General features: G+C 37.2%; 2 protein-coding genes across 2 annotated transcripts in view; both read right to left on the bottom strand.

Annotated features, from left to right (window-relative positions):
* N (neurogenic locus Notch protein) overlaps positions 1-5882 on the bottom strand; it is a 40487-nt gene extending 34605 nt beyond the window's left edge. Inside the window, exon 1 of the mRNA XM_017162564.3 lies at positions 4920-5882. Coding sequence (XP_017018053.1) covers positions 4920-5082 — 163 coding nt within the window. The 5' untranslated portion in view covers positions 5083-5882. The remainder of the gene's footprint in view (positions 1-4919) is intronic.
* A 963-nt stretch (positions 5883-6845) lies between these two features.
* Positions 6846-26418, bottom strand: part of kirre (kin of irre) — a 44606-nt gene continuing 25033 nt past the window's right edge. The window contains exons 2-6 of the mRNA XM_017162652.3: positions 11871-12907; positions 11692-11794; positions 11490-11617; positions 10291-11428; positions 6846-10214 (exon numbers count right to left, since the gene is read on the bottom strand). Of these exons, the coding sequence (XP_017018141.1) occupies positions 9694-10214; positions 10291-11428; positions 11490-11617; positions 11692-11794; positions 11871-12884 (2904 nt within the window). The 5' untranslated portion in view covers positions 12885-12907 and the 3' untranslated portion in view covers positions 6846-9693. The remainder of the gene's footprint in view (positions 10215-10290; positions 11429-11489; positions 11618-11691; positions 11795-11870; positions 12908-26418) is intronic.

The raw sequence follows: 26418 nt of genomic DNA, 5'->3' as shown, positions 1-26418 counted from the left end.
AGAAGGCAAAACTAAGAAAAAATTGAAGAAAAAAAAAAATTCAAAACTTGTTCGGCCAGTGCGTCCGTCTGTCCGCTTGTATGTATCTTGTATCGCAACGGCTCAATTGCATCTGTATCTGTGCGGCCGCTGCGAGTATCTGTATCTGTATCTGAGCCGACTTCGGGTTCGGTGTGTTTGTGTGTGTATTGTTGCCATAAAGAAAACTCATTAAACTGGCCAAGGCAGAAAGAGTAAGTCCAGGGCGCACTAATTTACCGCGACTTCGACTTCGGCTTCAGCATCTCTCAGCTTCGTCGCAGTCATCGGCTTTAGGTTTCGAGGCTCTCCCATCATCTCCATCATTAAAAGTCAATAAAGGCGCTCTCCCAGCCGACCGAGATTTAGAATCCACAGAATCCATGCATTTTTCTAGTCATATTTAATTGCTAACCGACAAGTGTTGACTGTTTTCATAATTAGTTTAACAGAAGGAAAATAAATGAAAAAAAAATATATATATAAAAAATCACTGCAAACCATTTGAGGCATTTTCCCAAGACAAAACTTGGAAAGTTGTCAATACAGGAGAAAGAGTAGAGATGGGGGGGGGTCTGGGAAAATGGATTTTCATGTTTTATGCAATGACTCTGGGAATGACAAATAAGAACAAATGGCACACACACACGGTTTGGAAAAGAAACATAAGAAAATCCAATGATTTATTGAGATTTACAAGGGAAAACTGAGGGGGAAAAAAATTTAAAAATATAAATGCTTGATATTTTACATTTTTAAATTATTATTTAAAAAATAAACCCTAAAAAATCTCCTAAAAATATTGTATACTGAAATAAAATTCTACCTGATTGCAAAAATTCATATATAAAACATTGCCAATTCTTGTTCATTCTCTCTGCTCTGCCATTCGTTCAAGGTGTGTCCCGAAAATGAGTAAAAAAAAATAAATAAAAACAGGATCAGGCAGAGGCCTCGAACGGAACTGCTCTGCCAGATATCCAATGCCGTGTATATGTATATATACGAAAGCGGGCTATCAAGTGACCAACAACAAGATTCTTCATCGCCTTATTTTTATTTTCTTTTTGTTTATCAATTACAGGTTTTTTTTTTTAACTCGAAAGGAAAGGAGTAACAGCAGATTTAACACTTGAAAAATTAGCTGATTTCATATACAGTTTTTTTTAATTAAGTCTTCTTAAGTTACTCGATGGGAAAGTTATATATTTTTCAAGTGATAATATACATTTCTGGGCCAACGGCAGCGGTGTCGATTAATTAATAAATGTGACAGTAAATGGTCGATAAGTGGTTGTCTCAAATTAATTGAGTTCCCCCGAGAGACTGACTTTCACAATTAAACGGAACGGCGTCCTTGGAAAGGGTTTTTAGGCGTGGGAATTGGGTGTAAAAGGTATTTTATATAAAACTTTAAAGGTATTTATATAATTTATATATTTATATTAAAAAATTTAACTATTTATAATAATTACAATGTGAAATTTACAAATTCCAGCACAGATATAATATAATTTAAAGTCCTAAGATCCATTTTTTTCCTTTTCCCATAAATCAAAATCGTAATTCCCTTAGTTTTCTCAACAATCCTAGAGTTATTCTTAAATTTTTAAAATGCACCCATCTCTTAATTATTTCCATTAAATGAAGTTGCAATTGCTGATCATAAAATGCTCATTTTTACGACCCATAACCATGGGTATGTGTACCCACTTTATGCCCGGAGTTTATAATGCCATATAGTTTGTATTTACTGAAAGACTAGGCAAAGAGGGCTCTCCTAATAAAGGAACCGCCCGTGTGCGTGACTTACAAAAGTCAAGAAATATAGTTTTAGGGTGCAGGATATATACAGGAAATAGCTATAAAGAAAGAGAGAGAGAGAGAGCGCGGCTGAGTGAAAAGATACTAAAGTATCTGAGCGATACTTCTAGGTAGGAGTTCGTCATACTCTCTCTCTCTCTCTCTCTCTCACTCTTTGTATCTCTCTCCTGCTCGCTCCCCCTATATCGTAATTTGATCTTTGAGCAAACAACAAGCAAAAAAGGACGCGCATGTGCAATATGCCAGGATTCAGGGGTTGCTCCTGTTCCTGTTCTTCCTGCTCCTGCTGTTTCGCTACGCTTATGGATCCAGGAGCCCAGCTGTCGTTTTATCCATATAGATGACGCCGCCATGTGATGAAATCGAATGCGGTGGTTGGTCCTCGAAACCGTTACGAGCCTATAATATAATATTAAACCTGCGAAGTTAAGGAACAACAAAAAAAAATATGTCTGGCCAACTGCAGGCGGCAATGATCCCACAGAGAGTTGAAGGAACTTGCAGGATTGGAGCTAATGGGGCAGAGAATTGAGAAATTACGATACACTGAAAATGACTTCAAGGACCCAAGTGGGAAATTTAAAGGAAAACATTAAAAATATGTCTCTTTCCTTATTTTTACTATATTATAAATGTTTTTCTTTTTTTCAAAAATATTTTAAAATTCTTTTTAATTTCTTCACCTCTTTTTGTACTGTGTAAAACCCGTAAATATGAGCTCTTTTTTGTCGTTCAATTATGAAACTTTTTACTACCAACTTCCTTTTGGGCTGGCTAATTTCTTTGCAGCTACGAAAAAAATGCAAATATTTTGTCGCTCACAATGATCACACGATCCATCACACATGGCCAATAAACCCAGTGAAAAAATCGAAAAGAAAAGATATGGAGAGAGAGAAAAGAAAGAGTTTAGGAGGCGGAAACCTGAGAGCTCAGGAAATGCCCAGGTAAAAGTTATTAAAATACTAGTTCAACGATCTCAGTTGCAGCTGTAAAAAGAAATACTGTTGGAAATATTTGACATGTACCTAATAGTAATGTACCTTATATTCCTGTACCTAATGTGAATGTTCCTAACATTCATAGATTCTGAAATACTGAAAATAATGTAAATCCGAATTCCTGTAAATCCGTGAGATTTCCTATTCTTATTTCTTCAACGTCACTGTTTTTGTATAAAATATCCAAATTAATTTTGTTTTTAACATTAACGAACAATATTTATTATCACAGACATTGTCCTAGCAATATGGTGTTAGTTTAGTGTCTTGAGTTTCAATTTGACTAGGAAGTTCTTTGGAAGAGGCACTCGCAGCCTGTGCCTAACTGGAATAAGTAATGTCTCTGCAGCTATTTGCCTTGAGATTCCCTTTCCTCCACATGGCGTCCAATGACCTGGCAGACACTTTTGAAGAGCAGGCACTTCTTGCAAATGGATCCCGATTTGATCACATCCATTCTCTTGGTGGCTTCGGGGGCGTTCATGACATGGTTCTTCTTAAAGGCCTTGACCAGACGGACTTCTAGTTCGTCCAGCGGTTTCGAGGGATCACATGGCCGGGCATGCATCGATTCCCAAGGCGAAGAAGGCTCCTCTTCTTGCTGGCGTTTAGGTCTAGGTTTACGTATTGGTACAGGTTCAGGCTCGGTGTCGGAGACATCTTCTAGCATGTTGTCCAAGGAAAACTGCGGCTGATCCATTTGTTTTATAGGGGCTCTGAATAATTATGGGACAACTGACGATACAAAATTTTCCCAAAGGAAAAACAAAGCCGCTTGACATTCTTAAGTATTTGACAGTCAATCAGTAGCGTTGCATTTTAGCTGTTTCTCGATTTGACAACTCTTAAAAACTTGCCAGCTTTGCTAGTTAACTAAAAATCTATAAAATTTCTAGACTGGCGATATTTTCCAAAAACTATACATATATTATGTATAAAAATCTATCGAAAAAGATCTGTATTTTTTTTGTGGGCTGTGCATTTCCCCGCTTCTTTCGAACTCTAAGCCGGAATTCCAGTTAAAAATGTTCGAGTTCCCCGAAAGGTTGACATTCTCCACTGGGTACACCTACAACCGACCCGATATTTACTTAATGATTAGACAAGAGCCGTTCCCATATGCAAATACAAGTACCTCCTGTGCCATCTCTGTGTATCTTGCCATCGTTTTTCTAGCTGTCCAAATAACCCATAAGTATATAGCATTTTTCAAAAGTACCCGTTGGAAGGGAAGTTGTCGTCCAATCGAAACGCAAATAACAAAGGAAAAATAAACGTTGGCAAAGAAAAGTCGCCTTTTTGCCGACGGTAAAAATTCATTTTTATTTCATACGAGTATTTCTTTTCATTTTGTCTCTCCTCCTTTTTTTTCGAAAAGGTGGGCCTACAAATCTGAGAGAGCATGCGCAGTCAGCAGAGAGCAAGCGGGCAAGCGCGCGAGCGAGCGAGAGAGTTGGAGGGCGGCAGAGAGAGAGAACGAGAGAGCGAGAGAAGCGAAGGAATGAAAGAGCGACCACCTGTCCGAAAACTGACAACAAAGCGGAGCGTAGGATGGCAGCAGAAAGGAGGCGAGCGAAAGAACCAGAAAAAGGCAAGCCAGGAAAGGAACACGAAGAAGAAGGAAGAGTGGCAGCAGCGAACAAGGGAGGTAGCGTGGAATGGAATAAGAATGGAGTGGGAATATGCTTGGAGTGCACAGCACATTTGAAAGATATTTTTTAAGGTTCACCAGAAAATAAAGCGCATAAACTATTTTTAAGTACTTTAATTGGAGATAACAACAAAATATAGTATAAGTTTTATTTTACAAAAAGTTTGTTGGCAATAACTACTCTTTAAAGGCTTTCCCTAAACCTTATTTGATGTTATAAATCAATTATTATCGAATTATAGTCATTTTTAAGCTGTTTTAAAAGCTGAAAAACTTCCTGTAGTTATTATTACTTTTCCGAGTTCCTGTTCCTCAATGAGCGTGTGGTTTTTCCACCTACCCTTTGCACCCAGCTTTAGCACCCTTTTTCTCCCCCTTTTTTGGTTCGTTTCGTGATCGCGTTTTCGCGTTTCCTTTTTACTCACCAGTTCCTTGGACGGTGCTTGGCAAATTCGCAAACGCCAGCGTCAGTAGCAGCAGTGGCAGCGACGCCGACAGCGACGCCGGCAGAGCGTACATTTTGTTAATCCAAATCCAAATCCGTGTGTTTAATGCGCGACTGCGACGTCGGCTGCGCTGCGATTGCATTGTAATCCAGTTTACCAAGTTTACCAGTTTTTTTGTTGTATTTCACTCACTAAGTTTTTCGAGGGATTTTCGATTAGATTCTTTAACTGATCTTGTACTATTTTTGTTGGTCAGTGCTTTTTTTTCGATTGTTTAAAGCTGTGCGTTTCTCCTTTACTCGTTTTTCTTATATTTCATAAATTAAAAGGAGTTCTTTGCCCGACGACGGCGACATTTTTTGTTTTTTCAAACATTAAAAAATAATTGCAAAAAAATAATGCTCTTTCGTTTTCTCTTTTGTATTCGTATTTGTTGTTGAAGAAGAAGAAGAATCAGGAGGAGGATCGGGGCTGAAATTCAAATTTCAAACGGACGCCACATGCGCTCGCTCTCTCGATCTCTTAGCTCCCTCTCTCTCTCTCGCACACACGCGTCGCACACTTGCACAAAAAAGATCCGAGGTAGACACTATTTTCGTAAAATCCGAGTTTTAACAAGATCCTTTTGAACAAAAAAATGTATACGATTTAGGCGGCATTATTTGTGGCATATTTTTGTTTCGGCGTTGTCGAGCGCCATTTCGTACATTTCCTTCAGGTGTGTTTATCCCTTTTCCTGATTTTCGTTGCACTCACTTTCAAAAAAAGAATTTGTTATTTATTGCCATTGTGTTATTTTTCTCCTCTTTGTGGTTCGTTTTTCGCGATCATTGAGTCTTATTCGTTGTAGATTTTTTAATTCAACGCGTTCAAATTTTTCCGCGGCATAGAGTGAAATTGTGTTTCGGCTTCAATTTCTACGTTTTTCCGCAGCACAACCGCTTCCGACGATACAATTTTTGAACATGATAAAACGATAGACGATTGGTTGAGGATAATCATCAATATATCAATATATCGATATATCGATACATCGATATTTTCATGAAAATGCCAATCAACATAAAAAATGTTAGTTAACATAGAAATGCTCTCGATCAGAGAATTTTGCTCGTTAACAGAATTTTGCTTATGGAATTCCCCAAAATGAGAGTAACAGCTCGTTAACAGAATTTTGCTTATGGAATTCCCAAATTGACATCGGCTCCCTCACTAGAGATGTGAAAAAGATCCAAAATTTTTGATATTTTCTTCCTGGTCACTTTGAATTTCAAAGAAAAATGTTAAATTGTCAAAACAAAGTTGTACATGTAGAATGTTAAAATGTAAAAATGTTAGTTAACATACTCGATCAGAACAGAATGAGAGTAACAGAGTTGTTAACATCAATGAAAAGTCTGCCAGTGAATTTTTTGCCCAAATATCGATAGCTATATAGCCAGATACTCAAACCACATCTAATACTCAAACCATTTTTTGCGTTCATCGGTAACAAAACTGAACGTGGTGGATAACTTTGCTGAAAAGTTTGGGAATTATTAGAAAGGGGTGAGAAACTTTAATGAAATAGTGGGAGTAGGGAATAGGAAACGGGTGCGGACTGGAAAGCCCCAATGCAGGGCTGCCAGATCTCTGACAGCAGCAAGCAGTTTTAACAAAGCAGTTTCTGGCGGGACACGGAGCAGTGCTGGCAAAAACGAAGCAGTTCAACAGTTTTAAAGCCGTTTCTGGCGGCAAGGTGGCAGCCTCGCCGAGCGGCGGTTTTTTCGGCGCGCATTTTCGAAAAATCAGCTATCTATGGCTGATCGCGAATTATACCGATATGGGTCGAAATCGCGAGTTTCCGGCGAATCATCGGTTACTCTGACACATAAAAAACGACTCAGAACACTGTACGCTCTGAAATATGTTTTATTTCAATCTTATTTCTTGTATTTTCCTTTTATTTCAACTAGTTTTGAGTTGGTTTCGACTTAAAAGTTAATTTCTGTTTTCTTTCCTCTTGCACGCAATTCGTTTTTAGTTTTTAGTTTTCATTTGCCGGCCATTTCTTCTCATTTTTCTGGCATTTCTGCGCTTTACATTTTTCATTTGTTTGTTTTTTTTTGTTTGTAATAATTATAATTTACTTGGCTTAATAGGATTTTCGTTTTGTTTTTTTACTTTTGTTTTTAACGTCTATTTAATTGAACTCTTAATTGAATCGTTTGACAATTTACGTGAAAAATGTATTATCTCTCGTTAAAAGCTCTGCGCGTAGCTCAAGGAAACAATAAAATAGACTCGTGGAAATCAAGGTAAATGAAAAACATTTAAAGCATTTTATGTATTACTCTCTAGGTAAATATGCATGTATATTTGTGTGTATATATGTTTCACAAAAAAAAAGAGACTAATTACAGTGTATTGGCTTAATGAATTAAGAACCCAACAAGGAATCATAAGGCAGCATTTCTCGTGTAAAAAAAGGTTTACTTATCGCTTTTCCCTTCCTCTCATATCGTTTCACTTTTCTTTTTTTTTTTTTTTGTTTTTGGTAGATCGCTCAAATGTTTTACAAATTGTTGCTAAGCTTGGTTTTTTATATATATATATATTTAAATGTAATTTTACATTTTTTAAAATTGTTTACACTTACATTGTTTACAAATAGGCTTACACCACTAGGCAGGAGAAAAAAAAACACAAAAAAATTGTTAATATTTCTAATATTTCCCCACTCATCGCTTCTAAATCCTTAGCTAGTCATTTAATTTAAGCGTTGACATACACATTTATGCTCTATGTATAATATATATATATATATATATACGATATACAATAATTCATTTGTTTCTTTACATAATCGATTTAAAGTTAAATTTCATTTACTTTCCTTAGAGGCTAGACAAAAAAATTTGCAAGTTTTCACATGGATGCTTAATGCTGTGTTCCAGAACCCGATCAAGTTTTGATTTTTGGATATATAGTGTGGGTGTATATAAATTATTAAATAATTAATAAAATTAAATATGGGACATTGTTGGTTGTTTTGTAAATTATAATTTGTGGTGGAGCAGAACTATATTAAGAATATGATTTTAACCGATCTTGTCAGGATCCTCTTCAGTTCCACGATATTCTAGATTCGTTTATCGGTTTTATCGATATCTTTTTAGTCTTGAAGAGGCTTCCTGTGTACTTTGGACTTTGTTTTTCAGCTAAAATATTAAAGAATATGGTTCTATCCGATCTTGTCAGGATCCTCTTCAGTTCCACGATATTCTAGGTTCGTTTATTGATTTTTATCGTTTTTTATCGTTTTGTTTTTAATCTTGAAAATCCTAGTAAAGCTGAAAAGGCTTTCCTGTGTGCTTTGGACTTTGTTTTGTCTTGGAATTCTGGTGAAAATATGGTTTTAAAAGAATTTTAATATAATATTTACAATATTTGAACATTTTAAAACTGAAAAATGTATTTTTTTTAATAAAAAACCAAAACGTGTTAAAGAATGTTATATATATATATATATATATTTTTTTTTTAATTTTCTTGATCGGGTCAAAATACTGCAATTGCTCTAAAATTTCTCTCACTGCATTTAGTTAGTTTTTCTTTCCTATATATATATATGTATATTTCTATATACACGTACATATATATATTAGTCTAAAAATTTAATAAATTTTGGCTTCGAATTCTTTTTAGCTTGCTTTTAATAGTATTTTCTTCTTTTTTTTATTTAGTTGGATCTAACTACAGGCATTTTATAATTACTTTCATATTTAATTGAATTGATTTCGGTTTTGTTAAAAATTGTATGCAACTCGATGTTTAAAATAAACTTTTTAAGTTTCGTAGTCGGTTTTCTTGTTCTTGTTTTTTTTTTTTTTTTTTTATTTTGCTTTTTTTCGATACGCTTCGTTTATTTGATATAAGATTTTCTTGTATTTTTTTTTTGGGTGGAGAAATCCACTTGATAAATAGCTTAAAATTTGCACTAGTTGATATATAATTTTCCGCTTCGACATTGAGTTTTGTTTTTTATTTTTTTTTTTGCCATAAAATAATTAACGCTATAAATCACAATACGGTTTTTGTTTTTGTTTCTTGTTTTTTTTGTTTAATTTTTCTTTTAAGTTTTAGGGTTTGCTTGTATCTACATGGGTAATATTTACTCTGATGTTGAGAGAACTATTTTTTAAGGTATTTTGTTTAATGAAATTTTAAAGTTTTTTAATTTTAAATTGATATTTTTGTTGTATTTTAAATAAAAAAAATAATAAAATATTAAACAATACAAACAAATAATTATAATTGACTCTGATTAAGATGTAAAATTGAAAATATAATAAAATTATATTTTTCATAACCAAAAGTTCATTTTTTTGTTTATTTTTAATGAATTAACCTTTTTGCTTGGAATATTTTTTGCTATTTTTTTGGAACATTGATTGTGAATACCTTAATCGACGACGACATAGCTTTTTACTCTTGTATTTTGGCCTATTGTATCTTAAAATGTAAACAGAGAGAATATTTCCCAGTGCAAGCAAAAACAAGAGTTTTTTTCTTCGTTTAAATATACTATTTTCCTAAGTGAGACAAAAAAAATACGATTACACACTAGAAGTTCTTTCGATTTACGAAATTAGCATACATTTTAGGGATTACTAATGGCTCTGCTCTAATATTTATACGGTGTATATGCGTATCCTTCGGTATTTCGATATTTCTCGATATTTTTCGATACATTTCGATAAACCTCTCTCGCTTAGACATGCGTGGCCAGAGGTCCTTTCTGCGTATGCCCCTTGCCATTGTTGGGCAATATAAATTGGCCCGATGGACTCTGGGCACACTGGGCGCCACTACCTCCTCCTCCTCCTCCTCCGCTGACGCCGCCGCCTCCTACTGCCGCTTGGGGCGTGGCCGCCAAGGTGTTGCTGCTGGCGGTTAAATTCGAACTACTGCCACTGACACTGCCCCCCGCTCCGCCACCACCGGGCATAATGCCCACGCCACTGGGCGTGGAGCCACTATTTCCACTGAGATTCCCAACAGGACTCGTGGTGATCACTGCTCCGCCGCTAAAGTGCCTCAAACCGCCGCTCCCATGATGGGCATGGTGGCCATGCCGTGCGGCATGGTAAGGTGGCGGGGCAGGTGTGGCCGCCGGATTGGCAGTGCTCGGCGGCGGGAGCGGGGGCAGCAGCGAGGAGTTTGTCCTTAGATAGGGATTGCCATAAATGGCGCTGAAGCGGCTGTCAATGCCATTCTGTAGCAGGGGTTGACCTGGGAAAAATCACACAAAATCAAGAAAACTCTTAGGAAAATCTTCTTCTCAAAGTAAAAAGTCATGAAAACTCACCCAAAAATCCATTGGCCTGCTGGTTTTGCTGCAATTCATGTCGCTGATTACGTGGCAGACTGGCACCGCCTCCATTAGTTCCACCAGCGGCATTTCCAGCAGCACCGCCGGCGGAGGCTCCCGCCGAGTGTGGCAAGGTGGCCGAGTTCATGCCACCATTCTTGGCCTTGCCACCCACCAACAGCGATCCACCACCACCCTCTCCAGGCGGACTATAGTCCAGAGCATATTCAAAATAATGGGCATAACCATTGGCTTGGGGACTCTCCTTGTAGGCAGTCTCCTGCTGGTTCTTCAGATTCTTGATGTGACACTGCCGGTTATAGCGATCGCCGCCACCGCCGCCGCCGCCGCCGCCGCCGTTAAAGTCCCCAGAGAAACGCTCATCGAACTTAACGGGTCCTGCCAATGGCACACCCAAGGTGGCGCCCTTCATCTGGACATCGGGCATGGGGGATTGATTTAGATTAATGGCCAAACCATCGCCACCGGCCTCGGAGTATTCCACATCATAGGCCTTCGAGCGCAGCTCACTTTTCAGTTCGTTTAGCTTATCGCCGCCTCGCGATGCCTCTGGTATCACATCCGCTGGCATGGGCTTCTTACGACTGCGTCGCTTCCGATACACAATGATAATCATCACAATCATCAGGATAATGGCCACCGAAAACATGGAGCCCATGACAACCAGGAGTACTGGAATGCTGCCTGCCTCACGGACCAAAGTGATAACCAGAGAGTCGCCACCATACGAATTCATTACCGTGCAATTGTAGCGTCCAAAATGCGAGGCCTTGCTATCCCGGATTATAAGGGCTGCCCGGACGCCCTCGGGCAAATGATGTTCCTCGAAAATATATATATCGGGATCGGCACTGCTCATATTTATGACTTTGCCCTCAAAGGACCACAAGATATGCTCGGCTTTGGGTATACTAAAGGCTAGGCAATCGATCTTGACGCGTCCACCAACACCGCCAAACTGAACCTTGTGGGAGGTGATGATGGGCGCTCGCTTGACATAGATTGTGGCCTCGGCACCGATTTCGGGAAAGCCATTGACCACAGCCTTGCAAAAGTAACGACCAGCATTTTCGCTGGTTACCTTGAGCTTTAGCTCGGCACTGCGACCCACGATCTGGGGGGAGGAGATATACAAAAGTTAAGGCCTGTATTTTGAGGTGACTTAAGGCACTTACCTGATCCGAGTTCTCATTGATCCATTCAATCTCGGGCTTGGGATTGCCAGCCACCTCGCAGCGCATGCTCACCGTGGCGCCCAAATCGGCTTCCACGCTCACAGGACGCTGACGGAAAACAGGACCAACTGTATATAAAGAAAAAGAAAATAAAGTTTAAATAGGAATCAAGTTGTATATAAAAATATATAGAAAAACCTACAGCTTATGTCCAAAGTCTCGCTCTCCTCGCTTTTGCCCACCGCATTGAGCACTTCACACTTGACATTGGCCTCGTGATATTGCCTCGTTACATTGTGTATAATCTGGTGGAAAATGTATATATAAATCATATAATATAAACCCTATTATACAGTTATTTCCAGCTTAAAAAATACTCACCATTTTGGTGGTAAAATCACCCGTCATTAGCTCATCGTTGATAAACCATCGATAGCTAAGTTCATGGGGATTTGCATCGGCCTGGCAGCTAAGTATAACCTCGGCTCCTTCGGGTATTTTGCCACCCGCCAAGGCACCACCCACCACTGAGACCGTGACCTTGGGTGCATACTTCACCTCCAGGAGGAGTTTCGCCGATCTATATGTCCGATCGGCTGTATTTTGCGCCTGACACGTGAACGTGGTATTGTGATGTTCCTTCTTGGGCGCCAGCTTCAAAATCGACTTGGCTGTTATTCTCCGCGAATCAGCCAGCGGCTCCTTGACATACTCAATGCCCTTGGTGAGGACATTGCCCAGGCCATCGATCCAGGTAATCTCCGCTGCCGGCTTACCGCCCACCGAAACGCATTCCAGTTCGATTTCGCGATCTTCGGTGGTTACCAGATAATCACCTTGCAGGATCTTTGGTGCCTCCGGGGGAACCAGTACCGTTAGCTTGGCAAATCTGGAACGTATGCCCTGTTCACCCTGCGGGCCAGGACCCACTTGACACTGGTACTTGGCATCATCGTCCAGCATCAGCGGGTAAATGTCTAGGGAGAAGTCACCCTCCTCATCGCTGCCCACCATCGAGTACCTTTCGAAACCACTTAGGTTCCGGTGCTGGCCCAGGCCAAAGTCATCTTTGGTCCATTGCAGGGCGCCAACTTTCTCCATCACCCGGCAGGGCAGGGTGACCCTTGAACCCACCACTGCCGTTTGATCCTGTGGCTCCATGGCAAAGTGCTGGCCACCATTGTCACCGCTCTTGGGCTTGTTGTTCTCCTCGTTGGTGGAGGATCCGGCTGATGAAGAGGAACTCGAAGAGGAGTCACTGTGATGGGAATTCTGATTGGATTTGTTCTTCTTTGACTTGGCTTGGACGGCAATCGGTTGGAGGAGAATGAGGACCATCAGTAGCGTCAGGATCAGAGGCAGCACCAGTTGGCGACTGCCGCTAGTTTTCTTCATTTTCAATCAAATAGTTAACTAGGCTGGAAGGGAGAGGAAAACGGAGGAAAATTAGATAAGAAAAATATCAAGATTCTTTTATATTTTAAATTTTAAAGTGGATTTTAATATTTTTAATTTGTAATATTTAATATATTTTTATTTTCTATGTTTCTCTATATTTATATAAAAATATTTTCCATCTATATTTCCGACTTTAAACTATCTTTTTCAAGTTTCTGCTTAATTAAAGTACTGAAATCCGTAAAACTAGTTGACATAAGAAAATAATTACAAGCGAGTAGAAAAAAAGAGTAGAAAACTCGCTTCAATAAACCCTGGAAAGATCCCCTTTCACCTTTCACCTCTGCTTACATGGCAAACGAATGCAATAAAATCCGTTTTTGTGGGTCAAGTTTAAACCAAATGAAAGACCTGAAAATGTGTAAAAAATATATATATATATATAAAGGGGGGCTTGGGTGTGTGTGGGTGTGTGTGGGTGCTGTTGTCAGCTGTCTGGATTTTTTTAAAATCATGAACTGTGTCGTAGCAAACTGCCAGGACTTAAACTTTAGTAACTGCTAAGCGGTAAAAGCATTTTTACACATAAAATAATACTTATTTTTAGGAAAAATAAAGAAAAAATATATTAAAAATTAAAAATATTATTATTATTATTTTTTTTTTTCTAGCTCAGTAAGTATTTTTTTTTTTAAATTCCTAGAATTAAAACATTTATTTCAAGAATATCTTGTTCTGGTTATTTTCTTCTTCCATTTTCCCGTCTTTATTTTAACGCTTTTTTGTGCCGACTTGTGTCGCCTATATTTTTGTTGTTGTATTTTCCGTTTCGGTTTGCGTACATTTCCTCACATCCATTTTTCCATTTTCCGCGACTGAATGCAACCCACACATATAGACTCTCACACCCACACACTCCCATATAAACAAACAGGCCACCAGAACATATGTATGACATATGCGATAGGCGTCTTTGTGTCGCCCCCACTTTTCCACACTTTTCCTACACTTTTCCCACACTTTTACCCCACTTTGCCCCACTGTTCATCCACTCTTGTCAGTCTGGGTTTGGCCTTGGCATTTGCGGCAATCTCTTTTTTTCTTTCTGTATTTTTTTTTTGGCTGAAAAGTACCTAAAGACATTTAAAGCCTAAAGAAAAGCCTGTTGATGCCAGAAAACCCACGAAAACTTTATTTATTTTAAATAAATAATTATTATAAAATATAATCAGTTGGTTTTTCAAGAATTTTCCTTGGTTTTAGTTTAAAAAAATCTAGTTTTAAGGCTATAACAATTTTTTAGCTGCATTGTTTTTACTTGAACCTTACAGCTAAAAGGCAATGCTAACGATTTCATTGGATTCCCGCCACCTTTTGAATGTGAAAAATAAGAAAACAACACCTGAAAAAAGCGAAACAACCAAACGGAAGAGGAGACGATGAAAGCTGTAAAAACGCGAAAAAAAGTATCTGGAAAAACGGGCTTAAAACGTTAACGAAAAGCGCCGAAAGACGGCTGACCAGTGAGGATATATATATGTATTCATATATATATGTATATATATACACTGATTCGCCAGAAAAACCACCCAATCCATATCCCTGTCGCTATCGCTATCGCTGTAGCTGCGGCTATAGCTACACGGCTATTCTACGGCGTATCGGTGGATTTGATACCCTTTCGATTTGGAATAGGGTATCTTGATTTTTAGACTTTTTAAATATATAAAATATATTTTTTGTTTGTAGGTAATTCAATAAATAAATAAAATTATTTAATAGCTAATTTTAAAGTATAATTTAAGACTTTGAACCCGAAAAACCCCCTACCTGAGCATTTTTACTTTCATTTTTAGACTTTTTTAATATATAAAATATATTATATATTATATATTTTAATTATTTTTAGTTTCTGGGTAATTTAAAAATAAAAATAAAATAATTTAATAGTCAATTTTAAAATTTAATTAAAGACTTTAAAAAGGGGAAACACCTGGCTTTACTTTTTAAAACAATTTCAGACTTTTTAGAAAACCTAAATCTAGTATAAAAATGTAAACCTTCATTTCATATTATTTTTTTATATATATATATCCTGTTTTTATTCCTGTTTTCAGGATATTCAAAGGTACCCTTCAACCTGTTCTTTTCCCTCTGCTTTTGGTGCTTTTACCTTTTCTGTTGCTTGTTTACCAGCGCCATGATTTACGGCATTTGCACTTTGACTGCGACTGTGTTCCACTGTCCGTCCGTCTGTGCCCATGTTCGTGTCCGTTGGTCCTTGTCCGTAATGCCCATTCGCCTTCTCTGTGTGTGTATGTCCGGCGGCACATATAGAGCCGGAAATGCCCGGCATGCGTATGAGCCAGGTGATAGGGGAAGAAGGGGAAAAACTTTGGATAGCTCAGAGTGCTCCATGCTCCATGCTCCATGCTCCATGCTCGGTGCTCCGTGCTCGGTGCTCGCTTCGCTGGCAGCAATATGCTTGCCTAAATTATTAAAAATTATAATAAAATTTTTATGACCATAAAAGGCCACCGAACGAAAGCCGCTTTGGCAATGGGGGGGAGGGGAATCCTCGGGCCATCTAGTAGCCACTATAACCCCCTCACTTTTCCCAGGGGGCGGTTCTTTGGGTCCTTGGGCCGAAAGTTGTACAGGAAATGACTGGACATGATTTTTCGTGCACACATAACTTTTGTTTTTAGTTGCGGTAGATTCTCGTTGGATAGTAAAAACCACTTCCCCAATAGTCTTCTTACCCTTGTTTATCCCCCCCCCCGCGCATTTTCCTGGCTTTTCTTTTGCGTGCGCTGAAGCTTTCCATGCTTTCTTTTTTTTCGGGGACTTTGCTTTTATGTACTTCCAGGCGAGACATTAAAATTACTTGCCATCCTGCTCTGTCACTTGGTTTTTATTGTCCTTAAGATCATGAATTACTATAATCACTACGATTGTCCAGAATTATGTGAGGTGGAATAGCGAGTACTACGTAATAGTAAGTAATTTATGTAAAAAAAAAAATATATAGTATATGCCAGGCTTTATTAGCTCTACGCTGGGGTAAAAAAATTGTGAAATGTAATGATAATAGGATAAAAAATGGTTAAAAATGTAAAATTCTTAAAAAAAATATAATTTAAAGAGTAAGTTCTAAATTTAAAATTTATTTAAATGGTGCCTAAAAGTATGCTATGTTACACTTAGCAGTTAAATGTAAGAAGTAACATTTTGTAGCATACTTTGCAGCTGCATTTACAGTGATTTAAAAACCACATTGATTTATTTCGTTTATATTTTATTTAATATTCAATTTTAATTTTAAGATAGTAGTAACAGGAGTTTAAAATTTTAATAATTTATAAAAAAAATATAATTTACATTATTCTCAATTTTCTGGGCATTTGTTAACTGTACTCTTAGGTTTTCGTTTTTCTCTTAGTTTTTTTTCTTATTCCCAAAATACGGGTATTAACATAAACATTTCCCGAGACCCCACCTGAAGTTCCAACTTTACTTTTCAGCTAGTTTCCTTTCGCTTGTGCGAGTAACCCATTTCCTTTTTGTGCTCTGTCTCTTCCACCCTCACCCTTTCAGACATTTTTCCCTCATACCATTTCCCCCGCATTTTCCAGCATTTGCTGCGTTTTGTTTTGTTTATTGTAATTGCAGACTGTCAGCGTTGTTGTTGTTTTTGTTACTTTTAGTTGGTTTTAGTTTAGCATTTGTTGTTGCTGGAAACGCACGTGCTGAAAATGCCACCGCAGAAGGAGCTGAGAGCGAGACGGATACAGTTGGCGAGCAAAAGAGAAGGCAAGCAAGTGCACAGGGAAAAACTAAAATATATAGATTTATTTGCTTAAATTAATAGGAAATTTGAAATTACAAGAATGACGCTGAAAGGTATGCTAACATTTACTAATGAAAAATATTGCAAACTTTTGGACACTAAAACAAATGTAATTTCAAGTATTTAAAAAAAAATTAAGCTATATAGTTATAAAAATAATAATAATTTATAATTTAAAACAATGAAAAATTATTATATTTTTTTTTAAATTAATAAATTATAATTTAAAACAATTAAAAATTAATTAAATATTTTTTTAAAGGTGTATTTGTATTATTTTTTGCTCAGTGCATAGCGGCAACCAAGCCGGAGACGGGAAAAATTAAAAAAAAAAAAAAACACATGCCACGAAAACGCTAATGACACACACACACCAAGCAACCCCCAACACACACCCACACACAGACACAACGCAGTGTCCTAGAGAGCGAAGGGGTAAGGGAGAGAGGTGCGAGGTGTGCGAGGGTGTTTCCCGACATTATGTTAATTAGATCCCTCACGAAGGAATTTTCGCTGGAAATATCTTTCATTCGCAGCATTTGAGTAAACAAAAGTTGTGCCTTCTTCCTTTCGGAAAACTACGCCACACACACACACATGCAGTGTTCTCTTTTTGGATTGTCATGTGTTTATTATTATCATTATCCTTTTTTTTGTACCCTTTTTCTGTTGAGAGAAGTTTTTCTTTTTTAAACAAAGGAAACAACTTGAGACAAACATAAAAAATGCTATTTGAAATCTTAACAGGGGATAAAATTAACAGGATAAAAATGTAAAGAAACTAAATTAAAGTATATAAATATTTTTAAATAATTTAATAAATATTTAACATCAGTTCCGAGTCAAAGGCTTTTCCCTTTCCACCCCCCCAAAAAAAAAAAACAGAAAAACCTAATCAAATTGATGTTGCTCAGCTGCTAATTCTTCTTTCCCTTTGAGGCTCATCAGTGGCAGCAGCCATAAATTAGTCCAAGGGCGTGTAGGCGTATGGGCGTGGGCGTGGCCAGGCCAATAAATTCATCAATTTTTTCAGGGGGTGCCGAAGAAAAATACAAATAAGCAAGAAAAACATGAGGAGCTTTGAGCCAAAAGTTTTAGCGCCGCCTTCGCACTTCCCAAGCGGGGTGGGTGGGGCCACGCAACCAAGGTCAAAGGGACCTCCCCCACCTCTTTTTGGGCCACTCCAGCTGAAGCTTTTTAATTGAATATTAATAACAAAATCCTGCATATTAAACAGAGGCTGGCAACAAAGCAACTTCAACATCAGGAACACAAGCAGCCGCAGAATGGACGAAGACCTTTTGTTAATATATGCACACATCTGTATAGCTCTACACTGGGAGAAAATAGTAAAACAAAAAGAAGAAATGCTAAATTAAAAAAGGTAAATTTATATATTCTTTGTTTTTTAATGAGTAAAATGAAAACATAAATCAAAAACTATAACCATCTCAAATTTCTTTCCCCATTTATATCCCTTATTTCTCACAGTGTATGTCGTGTTTGGTATAACCTCTGTATTGTGCCACGTTCCATATCCCGGCCAGCAGTCCGGACTGCGCTCCTGCCGATGTCAAATGTTAATGCAATCAAATTGGAACCTCATTCAGTTCAAAGGCGAGGAGTGCGAATAAGACAGGACGCGACCAGGGGCGGTGGCAGAGTGGGGCGGGATTAGGGGGATTGAGGGAAGCAGCACTAAATTCAATTATGCATGTAGCAAGAGGGAGGGGCTGGCCGGGGGGATCTAGAGCAGATTAAGACCAAGCTGGAACGTGTCCTTCTTCTATTTTATTTTTTTGTTTGTTTGCGGAAACCCTTAAAGTTCAAATTAAAGTTATACAAAAAGTTCAAACACAAAAAAAGAAATAAAATAAATCATAACCTAAATCGAATTTATTATGAGCTATGGAACAGTTATTTTAACAAAATATTTCCTTAATTTTATAACTAAATCTTAGTTTATATAAGTCCAAAAGGAAAGAAGGACATGTCTAGATCACTTGATCATACCTAAGGTCATCTCTGTTCCTGAATACCGACCCCTCAAAAGCCCCCTTTTAACCCAGCTCATCACCTCCCTCACTCTCCTCTCCCTCTCTCTCCTCTATTGGCCCCTTTTGGCCAACGGCGCGCAATTAAATCGATATTACGCGAGCCTGAGCCTGAAGCCTGCCTAATTGCGGATGACACGAAATTGTTTGCGCTATAACAATAAAGCAAAGCTCCCACCCAAAACACACCCTCTCCATGCCCATGCCCATGCCAGCCTCACCACCTCCTTTTGGCACCTCTAATACACAAGAGGTGGTGGTCAGTGGCGTTGTCACAAAGGGGGATGAGTTAAAACGAGGCTTTTAGTACGGAAAAGGTTTAGTAATTAATTTCAAATTCTAATAGAAGATGGAAAATTCAATGAAATTTTGAACAATTTGAGTTTTTTTCTAAAAGATTTCCCTTTTTATTTATATTTAAATATTAAATATAATAATTTCCCCAATAAACCTTGTCCCCCCCCAAGACTACGTCACTGTCACGTCTCTAAGCACTCCATCTCTCTCACACTCTCCCACTGCTATTGGTTGTTGGCCTTTCTTGACCCTTGGTGTAAGTGCTGCACAATATTGACACTAGATGGCGCTGCCAAATGATTGAGCGCTGTGAATTTCTAATTGGAAATTGATTTAATCGGAATCCGTTGAATGCCGCGCGAATGAAGGAGTTAACTCTGTAATTAACTCCAGGGGAAATATTTCATTACTTTGCCATCTGCCACCGGGGCAGCTTTTGTTGTTTGGCCCAAAGATTTAAAAGGTGAATTATTATAATTTATTCAAGGGCTTTTTCGAATGCTTTACGCACAAACAGAAAAGTAGAATAATTAAAATTAAATAATAATGATAATCTTTACAATGTAATATCTTAAATAAATATTACAAATATATTTTATTAAAGTAACTAATGTTTGACTTACGTAGTAGAGCTTTTTTAAGAAATATTTTACACTTGACTTTAGGTGGGGCTTCTTAATTTATCTTCAGCTTACCTGAAAAAAAATAGAAAGAAATTATTTAAAATGATGTTTAAGTATTTATGTTTATTTTGAAGTCCTTAATTTATGTTTAAAAAGTTAAAATAAATATTTTTAAATACCTTTAATTCACTCTCGCAATTTTCCACTGTGTATCGCCTTTCCCACCCCAAAAAAAGGAGACTTTACCAAAAGGGTCGACGTCTCCTGGGCGATTTACCAAAAGGCTCACACAAAATGATTTTAAATTCCCCAAATGAGCTTAGGTACGAATTTCTCAAAAAAAAAAAGGAAACAACAACAACAGAATGGAAAACAATTTAAAGCGTTTAAGCAAAGTGTACTAGAAGAAAGAGACAGAAAAAAAGAGAATGAAACACAATGCAATATGTGTGCGTGTCCATTCATGTGCAACAAGGCAGGCGCTTGCCATCAGGGAAATTCTGGGTGCTCCTTCTTATTGTATTTTTTCCTTGAGCCTTTCCTTGTCTCCTCCCCATTTTTGTTATTGTTGCAAGGGGAGAGATACATAGTAGTGTACTAGCAGGCCTTCTTCCGCCTCCTGCTGTATTATAAACAATTTCTTTTTTAAAACACATACACAACGGATATACCAGATGCACACACTCAAAAGGACTCAGACATGGGCACAAAGTGCTGCAACTTTTACATGGGAATGCCAGCAACTGCCAGCGACTATCGAATGAATCATTTACGGAGTACTGCATATGGTCACACTGGCAAAATTTCATAATTTTAAGTATGATTTTTGAGGTTTTATTTATTTTTGGGCAGACTTGGAATTTTAGTACATGGTATTAATCTTTTTTATTGAAAATATTGTAGAGTTTGATTAAATTTCGTTGCTTTAAGCAATCAGTGTGACCATACTCTGAACATATATTTTATTTATTTACTTTAATATATGTTTTGTAAACAAGTTCACATTTTTAAATAATTATTTGAGAAATTAAATTCATTATATTTCTTTTTCTTGCCACATTATATGCTCAGTGCATTACTAATAATAAAATAAAACAACCAAAGGTGCATGAGCCAAGTAAATGAAAACATTTTAAAGATATTATTAATGCTCTGTTGAGTGAGGATTTAAAGTAAAAAATAACATTAAAATAATATATAAAATAATAAAAACTTAAAATAATAAACACCTGCCTCAAAAATGGTTATCTTGGAGTCGTATAAGTAAAACATCGATATTTTGGAATGCAATTTATACCGTCTATCCCTCAGTCTGTGTCTGTTTACTCGTGTCACTATTATGAAGTATTCTCAGTTGTTCTTGGCTCCCGCTTTTCCGTTCCTTCCCGTAGCTGCAAAAATGGCATTAAATTAAATAAAGACCCATATTAGGCATGCCCATGGGAGAGAGAGGCCAGGGGTTGGGGGTCTAAAAATACAGAAGGTACACACAGGGGGGGCCCCGGGAGAGGGTCAGGTGGAGTTGAGCGAGGTTACGCCCCTCGGTTAAGGTGGAATAGTAGTCGTAGTCTCTCTCCTATGCTATATGCCATGGATCAATAATGGGCACAAAGTTCCCTAGCCAGTAGCAACAAATAAAAAAAAAGGGTTAGGTTAAACGAAATAGGAGGGAGGGATTTTCTAATGCCTTTCTGCACACGAAGAAATCTACTATTCACCAAAAATATAAATAAATAAATATAATGTAAATATTAACTGTGGATTATATATTTTTCTTTGTCAAAAAAATAAATAAAAGACTTATAAATAATAAACGAGGTAGGTAAATAAATATAAAAAAAATATATTAGTGTGGCCTAAGCCACATATAAAGCAATAAGTGTTGCCATGGTAACCTATTAATTATTTTTTGTTTGCTTAAAAGTATTCTTATAAAAGTTAAAGGAGTTTGTAAATAGAAAATGTAGTTTCATTTATTTAGAGAACCTTTTAAGCTATTTAATTCCCTGAAATAAATTCTTAACCCATTTTTTTTTTGCTGTGTAGAAAGCAGCGTCTGAGGGGTGTGGTATGTGTTGGTTGCTATTATTGCTGTTGCAGTACAGTTAAGTCAATTTTAGCAGCAGCAATAACAACAATAACAACAATAAATGGCAACAATGTGCACTAAATTGTGCAAAACTTCGTTGCGTTTTCTGTTTCTGTGTGTTTCGGTTTTTGTTTTAGCTTTTGTTTTGCTTAGTTTCGATTTCCCCCGCGTTGCCACCCTCCGTATTTGTCCTGTCATCAATTAGGACATGCATTTGGTTTCTGTATTTTTCTTTATTTTTGTTTCTATTTTTTGTTTGTTTATTTGTGTTGCTTTTCGAAATGATTTGGTGCAGAGTTGAATAACAACAGAGAAAATGTTGCATACATTTTGGCGCCCTGCGGTTGGAAAAACAAAAAAGGAAACAGGGAAAGCAAAGCCACGGTTCAAATTGGGAAAACAGAGAAAGTTAAGGTAAGCAGCTGAATATTGTTTAAGTTGCTTTATTTAATTTGAGTTTTAATGAGAAAAAAATACAAATAAAAATTAATTGCTTAGTTAATAAATCTTTGCTTTTATAATGAATTTAATCTTTTTTTTATTATAGTTTATAAGTTATATTACTTGTATTGCTTTGTTTATGAATAAATTCTTTTTTTTTGGTTATTAAAAATTATTTTTCTTAATTTTTTTTGGTTTGTTCTCAATAACTTATTGATTAGTTCAAGTTTCAATCAGCCTCAAAATGCATTTTATCCTTGCAAGCAGCAGGGCAAGGACACTATGTTGGGTGTTTTTTCGTCCTTTTTGGGTGCAATAAATATTAAAAAAGAGAAAGGGACTGACATGTATGCACCGTAGGAAATTTTTAACCCTCTAGTGCCCAAATTTTTTTTTTCAAAAAAAAAATTATTTTTGGATTCAGTATGTATCAAAAGTGAATGTTTGTTTTGGAAAAAATTTTACTTTTGCTCGGATCGAGTTTTATACGACTAAAACCTTGGACCGCATGAAGGCAGTTCTGGGAAGATAGGCCAACAAAAAATTAGGTAAAAAATTTTTTTTGTTAAAATGTTTATTATAAATGTAATTGAGACTGTCAGCAACACAGTACAATTTTTTGTTCTAATTTTTTTCGAATTTAAAAAAAAAGTATTTACATGTTGTATTTCCTACAAAATAATTATTTTGTCCGATTTGCACAAATTTTCAACTTCAAATGAATACAGCAGCTTGCGCTAGCTCTAGTATGTATTCCAAACGCAACGAACTTAATTTTTGGACTTTCCTGAATTAGAAAAAACGGAAAACCGTGTGAAAAGGAATGAAAATAATAAAATAACGGTGTTTTTAACATTGCCCGTCTAGAGGCGGTCTTGGGCACTAGAGGGTTAATTACTAAATATTAAATTTGCTAAAATATTTCACTTGATGCTAAACTAAACCTTTATCGGGGCTTACAAAATTCTATAGATCTCCTTCTAAGTCTATATAGATAAAGCTAGATATTGATTGCACTTAAGGACATCCTAAAATATTCCTTTGAGTGTACTCTCCACATGTACATCTTTGCTCGGCGGGGTCTTATGCAAATGTCGCGCAGCTTTATTGCAAAAAAGAAAAAAGAATCGCGAAGAAAACAAAAGAAACTGAGCCACGAAAAAAATGAAAGAGAATGGTGCACTTGAAAAGCGGCCAAATCGATGTCAGCAGCAGCAAAGGAAAACCGAGGGAAAACCGAGGAAAACACAAAATCAGCGGGATAAAGGCGATATATAAAAGGACGAAAATCTCGCTAGCAGTTATCGCAGTCTCAGTCGCCGTCTCCTTGGCAGCTTTTGAATGGTTCGCTGAAACTAAATGGGGAAAGAACTCGCTCTGAGGCAGGGATATCGACCAAAGCCTGGAAAAGGAAGTTAAACCGAGTCCAAGAATGCGACTTAGATTGATGAAGAGCCAGGGAAAGCACAAAGATCTTTGTCCTTCTCGTAGGATATATGTGTGGCTGGAAAATCCTGCAGCTGAATGTTTTACGAGGTCAACGAAAGGGACACATGGAGATCATCATAGTGGTTGTAAAAGAAAAGTTAAAACTAGATATGAAAAGCTTTGATTTGGCAGTTCTTTGTTAGGCAATATTATTTTTTATTATTTTTTATTTATTTATTATCATTTATTTTAATGAAAATTTCCAAATTTTTCTTTGTAAATAATTTTTAAAGATTATTCCTAGCTTTATTTTGGTTTAAGAAAACAATATTTTTACAATTTTTCAGAGAAGGTCTTTCTTTAATTTTAAATTCTGGGAGGGGTGTGTGTGTAGTGTAGTGTTGCCGTCAACGGTAATTGCGGCAATTAAGGATCCGCTCTTCTGTGGATGTCCTTGCCAGCTCGGCCTCCTCTCCCCTCTCTCTCATTCTCCATGCCATTCCGTTTGTTCTATAAATGTTTTAAACATTTTAATTAGTTTTAATAAACGGCCGGGGGGGGCAGGCAACGTGGAAAACTGTTTGAAGTGGCGCCCCGACTTCGTCAACAGTTTCGTGTCAGGTGCAGAGGCTTCAGAGGGAACCACCGACCCTCCTCCCTCATACACACTCACTCACGAGGGGCTTGACAATGAATTTTCGTGAAAAGGTCGTCGCCCACTTTTTCCATAGTTCTCGTTTTTCTCTTTCTCCTTATTTCCTTCCGTTTTGTTTGTTTCTTTTGTGAGAGCTTTTCCAGCTGCCGCTGGTCCGCTAAATGGTCTGAATTTTCCACAGTCAAAACCCACTTAGTAGTGATACTTTAAGAGTCATTAGAAAATGATGTTTTTATTTAGAAATTTAATTTATTAATTTAAGTTTTGAAATTTGTACCTTAAAATAAATTGTTGTTTAGTTAGGTCTGATATTTTCTATTTGATAAATAAATATAAAAATAATATTTGGTTCTTCGAGCCGGATATTTATTTTAATTTTTTATCCTATAAATTACATTAATTCCTGATAAATAAATTTGATTAACCTTAACTGTGGGTCATTGCGTATGCGTAGTGTTTAGTGGGAGGCGCTGCGTTAACCGCCACCTGAAGCACACACCCACCCATCAGGTTTTCAACCCTCTTGGCATGGTCTCGGTTTTTGGTTTTCGGTCCTGTTTTCTGGTCGCTGCGGTCGCTGTGAAATTTCCGCCTCTGAACTTTAGTTTAGTTCGGCAGGTTCCACTTTTGCGTGTTGCGTGTTGCCAGTGCATTGTTTTTATGCACTCCCCCATGGCACACTCAGAAAAAAAAGGGTATCTAATTAATTTTATTAAAAGTTATAAGGAAAATAATGTTTTAAAACAGGCACACAAATTTGAAATTAACTTTCAAAAATTTCAATTAAAATAGTTGAAGTTTAAGGTTACCCAAAATGAGATTTTGAACTCTCCCATTTCCCTCAGTGTATTTTCATTTCCACGTTTTGTGATTGGGTCTTGTGGCCAAGCACTAAATAAGTTGACAAGACTGCGGTTCCTGGACATATTTCTGGTTTGGGTTAAGGGCGTCGCGGCGGGGTCAAAGGGGGTTGAAAGGTCGCAAAACCTCAAAACGCTTGAAATTCGCAAATTGTACAATTTGGAAAAGGTTTTGGTAGGAAGGAGGTTTTTGGGCTCAATTCTGGGTTCAATTGAGAACTGAGAGTGGGCGGTTTTGTGGCTTAAATCAAAGTCGAAAGGGGTTAAGGACATTTCAGAGGCTTTAAGATACTTAAGATACTTTAAGCTACCTTTTTTGAATAAGAATTTAATTAAAAAATTTTATTAAAATAATTTTAATTATTTCAGATTTTTATATATTATTTAATAAATGAAATATTTCCATAGAAAATATATTTAATATTTTAATTTTCAGTATTTGGTAACTCTTTTATTTCCTTTAATTTAAAGAGACTTTTTGATCTTTGGCTACATTTTTCGTTGGCTTTAATATAGAATGTGCGTAGACTTTAATGTTTTCTTATATATTTTTTTTACTCCTCCTTCTCCTCCACCTCCCATTGGCCCCTATTTTTATGGCCTTTAGTTTTGCCCTCCTCCTTCTTGGCAAACAAGAAGAAAATTGCGGCTCTCTGATTTCCGCGTTGGGGACCCGGAAAAGTTGCAGATAAGAAGCCCAAGCAAAAGCCCAAGAAGTACAAAAATATAAAAAATACAAGAGAGAAAAAAAAATCCCGACTGAGGAATAAATATAACGAAAATATACAAGAAATGCTAAATAAATAAATAAATAATGCAAAATAACGATAAAAAAATATACCATCCAACAGGCCCTCTTACTTTTTTCCCCAAAAAAATACAGAAAAAAAAACCGTTGACAGAAAATGGCGGTCGCGACAGGAAGACGATTTGCAGCCATTTGTCATGTTTAGGGGGTGGGACCAGAGGGGGATGCAGGATGCAGGGAAGGGTCTCCCGGAAACCGGGAAGGGAGCGGCAGGGCGGAGGCTGGCACGGAAGTACTGGCAAAAAAATAAAATATATTGGAAGGGAGCAAGGGAAATCGTTTGTTGTTGTTTGGTTTCATTTCTCGCTGTTGTCGAATTGAACAGGGCCAAGGGGGGTACAGGGGGCTGGGGAGGTGGAGGTGGAGGTGGAGAGGGGGGGGAGCAGCATATCCGCAAGGAGCTGCGAAGGCCGTGTGTATGGGGAG

Source organism: Drosophila kikkawai, chromosome X, assembly GCF_030179895.1.
Source record: "Drosophila kikkawai strain 14028-0561.14 chromosome X, DkikHiC1v2, whole genome shotgun sequence".
NCBI classification, from domain to species: Eukaryota; Metazoa; Arthropoda; class Insecta; order Diptera; family Drosophilidae; genus Drosophila; species Drosophila kikkawai.
The sequence above is the reverse complement of the archived record's forward strand: the minus strand, read 5'-3'. Positions and strand labels throughout refer to the sequence as shown.